The 3,481-nt window shown below is 34.1% G+C and overlaps 1 protein-coding gene across 1 annotated transcript; it reads left to right on the top strand.

The window, feature by feature from the left end:
* The first annotated feature begins 406 nt into the window (after positions 1-406).
* Positions 407-2,720, top strand: LOC131611586 (sugar transport protein 13-like). The gene is made up of 4 exons (XM_058883540.1): positions 407-714; positions 802-1,249; positions 1,346-1,637; positions 1,877-2,720. The coding sequence occupies exons 1-4, from the start codon at positions 582-584 to the stop codon at positions 2,498-2,500; spliced, it is 1,497 nt and encodes a 498-aa protein (XP_058739523.1). The 5' UTR covers positions 407-581; the 3' UTR covers positions 2,501-2,720.
* Positions 2,721-3,481: the final 761 nt, after the last annotated feature.

Raw genomic sequence — 3,481 nt, 5'->3', positions numbered from 1 at the left:
AATACCAAATCTATTTTATTCAGGGGCACTCACAAAATAAAAAAACATAAAAAAAAGTGAAGTCATATTTTTCTTTTTATTACTATTAATTTTATGTGTGCTATAAACAGTATATGCTTGGTTATGTGACCATGCCAGACTTGCTCAAACTTGGTTGTTATTGTGGTTTGTTTTAGTCTTTTGTTGAATAATTGTCATAGCTTTATTGCCAATGATTACTTTAACAAGGCACCGAGTGAAAATGTTAGCTATTAATAGCTATCACAATTGACTTTTATTTTTCAATCTATCCATCCAATTATCTAAAGATATGGATCTGTGTTTTGTGTTTCGTCAACCTTGTCTTATCTCTTCCGACATTCTTGCATTAGATATGTATATATATCTTCATTGTGACAACAGAAAATTCAAGCCTCTTGTGATCATCCATTAATCTATTATTTCATTCAATATCCTTGTTGTTACATACAAGGCTTGAATGTCTTAACTATGAATGGTTAATCCAGGTTTATTCTTTCATTAATTCATATAGAAATCACATCAAATCATTTCCATAAAGTTGATCATTTGAGTCAATAATCATGGCTGGTGGAGGATTTACTTCAAGTTCAAATGAAACCGTTTTTGAGGCTAGAATCACAGGCGCTGTCATTCTCTCTTGCATAATGGCCGCTACTGGTGGTCTTATGTTTGGTTATGACATTGGTATTTCAGGTATTATTCTTATGTCTAGTATATGAGTCTGGTATCTGCGTGTCTGTATCTGTGTCTGGTATCTGACACGTGAATATATTAATGCAGGTGGTGTGACAGCAATGCCTAGCTTCTTGGCAGAGTTTTTTCCAGACATATACAAAAGAGTACAACAACCTGCTGTTGAAAGCAATTACTGCAAATATGATAACCAGAAGCTTCAATTGTTCACATCGTCGCTTTACCTTGCGGCTTTGGTAGCTTCCATGGTTGCTTCTCCTGTAACAAGACAGCTGGGAAGGAAACAAACTATGTTGCTAGCTGGAGTTGTTTTCATTGTAGGCACTGCCTTAAGTGCCTTAGCAGGAAACCTTATTCTCCTCATTTTGGGAAGAATCTTACTTGGTTGCGGCGTTGGTTTCGCCAATCAGGCAGTGCCCGTGTTTCTATCTGAGATAGCGCCAACGAGAATTCGTGGAGCGCTTAACATTTTGTTTCAGTTGAACATCACCATTGGAATTTTCATTGCAAACCTTGTGAACTGGAGAACAGCACAGTAAGTTTAATCGGATTCATGATCTTGATATTAACATTCTAATAATGAATTGAATATTTTTGAATAGAATGTGATGAATGTTTGTGTGGAAAACAGAATACCAGGTGGATATGGATGGAGAATATCATTGGCTGGAGCTGGTATTCCTGCACTTATGCTAACAGTAGGTTCACTCATAGTGGATGATACTCCTAACAGTCTCATTGAAAGGGGTTTTGAAGAAGAAGGGAAGACCGTGCTAAGAAAGATTCGCGGTGTCGAAAATATTGGACCTGAGTATGAAGATATTCTTAGAGCCTGTAAAGTGGCTAAAGAGGTCAAGAGTCCCTTCAAGGACCTAATGAAGTCCCACAATCGTCCTCCATTGATCATTGCCATCTGTATGCAGGTCATTACTCAAAACTGTTCTAAGAACCAGTGACATCTTTTAAGGTTTTAGTCCATCATGCACGGCCTCAAAGACAGACTCGAACATGATTTGGTTTGGTTTGATTTGGTCGAGTCAACCAGGACCAAACCAAACCAGTTTGGTCTGATTTTTAAAACATGCTTATAAAATTTGTCAATCAATCTATAGCTAGTACTAGTATTTGGCCTAATTGATGATTTTGTCTGATTTTGGTAAAGGTGTTCCAACAACTCACCGGTATCAACGCAATCATGTTCTACGCGCCAGTATTGTTCAGCACCTTAGGATTCCACAGCGACGCATCTCTATACTCATCTGTGATCACAGGAGCTGTGAACGTGCTCTCAACCTTAGTGTCTGTCTATTTCGTCGACAAAGTTGGAAGAAGAGTGCTTCTACTAGAAGCATGTGTCCAGATGCTTATCTCACAAGTAATAATTGGAGCAGTCCTCGGGGTAAAACTCCAGGACCACTCCGATAGTTTAGGCAAAGGCTTCGCAATGCTGGTTGTGGTCATGGTATGCACATTCGTCGCATCTTTCGCATGGTCATGGGGTCCACTCGGATGGTTGATTCCCAGTGAGACATTTCCTCTAGAGACAAGGTCAGCTGGACAAAGTGTGACAGTGTTCACAAACATGTTGTTTACCTTTATTGTTGCACAAGGTTTCTTGTCCATGTTGTGTTACATGAAGTTCGGGATCTTCCTGTTCTTCTCTGGTTGGATTCTTATTATGGCCTTCTTCACAGTGTTCTTGATTCCGGAAACAAAGAATGTGCCGATTGAAGACATGGCTGAGAAGGTCTGGAGACAGCATTGGTTCTGGAGTAAATATATGTGATGAATTCAAAGGAAATCAATGTCACATCGAATAAAGTCCAAGTTTGATTTCAAGTTCAAGCCAATAAAATGGAGTTTTCTCCACTTTATATTTGCTCTAGCTTTTTTGTTAGAGATGTCCAATAATGCTGTAAAATAATCATCCATGTACTGATGGTGTCAAATAATCTTCCATGTATTCATTAATGGTAATCAAATAATATTCGATGTGATTCATCTTACTTGAGTTTGAGTTTTGTTTGATCATTTTTTTTTTTTTTTTTTTATATTCCTGTTGTTTTATATTTACCCTATATATATTATTGGGAAGAAAAAAAATATATATCAAAGGATAAATAATGAATAAAAGATATAAAGGTTTAAATATGTTTGATCTATGTAAATATTAACTAGTCGAAGACCCGTGCGTCCGCATGGGTAAGTTGATACATACATAAAGTTATCTAGTCATTCGATGGAAATGTAATTTTAAATCAAATTAAAATTATATATATATATATATATATATATATATATATATATATATATATATATATATATATATATATATATATATATATATATATTTTATGACATATTTACATGAATTAATAATAATGATAATATTATGAAATAATTACTATTTTTTATAGATGTATAGAAATTAATTATATTAAAAAAATATTGCTTCCAACATAAATAAAATAATAATTACTAAATATATGTCTCAACCTTATTACTCTGATAAAATAAATAGGGCAATCAATGTAGCAATCACACTAAGAATAATTAAGAAACAATCCAAATATGAATATAAAAAACTCAAAATTGAACAAAATTTATTTTCAACAAAATAAATTAAACAAATATTTTGTTTATTAAAGTAAAAAAGGTATTGTCGTGATAGTGACCCATCAAAATATTGAGTTTCAGTGATAAAATTCATAGGAGTTGGTAAAATTTACAAATATCACTCTAATTGTTTCTTTAGAATACAATAATA

Source organism: Vicia villosa, linkage group LG1 (assembly GCF_029867415.1).
Source record: "Vicia villosa cultivar HV-30 ecotype Madison, WI linkage group LG1, Vvil1.0, whole genome shotgun sequence".
Classification (NCBI taxonomy): domain Eukaryota; kingdom Viridiplantae; phylum Streptophyta; class Magnoliopsida; order Fabales; family Fabaceae; genus Vicia; species Vicia villosa.
Note: the sequence above shows the minus strand (reverse complement) of the source record. Positions and strands in the feature narration are given on the sequence as shown.

Bases quoted from the DNA above. Each gene is read 5' to 3' on its own strand.
- LOC131611586 (XM_058883540.1), top strand. From the start codon at position 582: ATGGCTGGTGGAGGATTTACTTCAAGTTCAAATGAAACCGTTTTTGAG. The intron at 715-801 runs GTATTATTCTTA...ATATTAATGCAG, and splicing joins TTATGACATTGGTATTTCAG to GTGGTGTGACAGCAATGCCT. The intron at 1,638-1,876 runs GTCATTACTCAA...ATTTTGGTAAAG, and splicing joins TCATTGCCATCTGTATGCAG to GTGTTCCAACAACTCACCGG.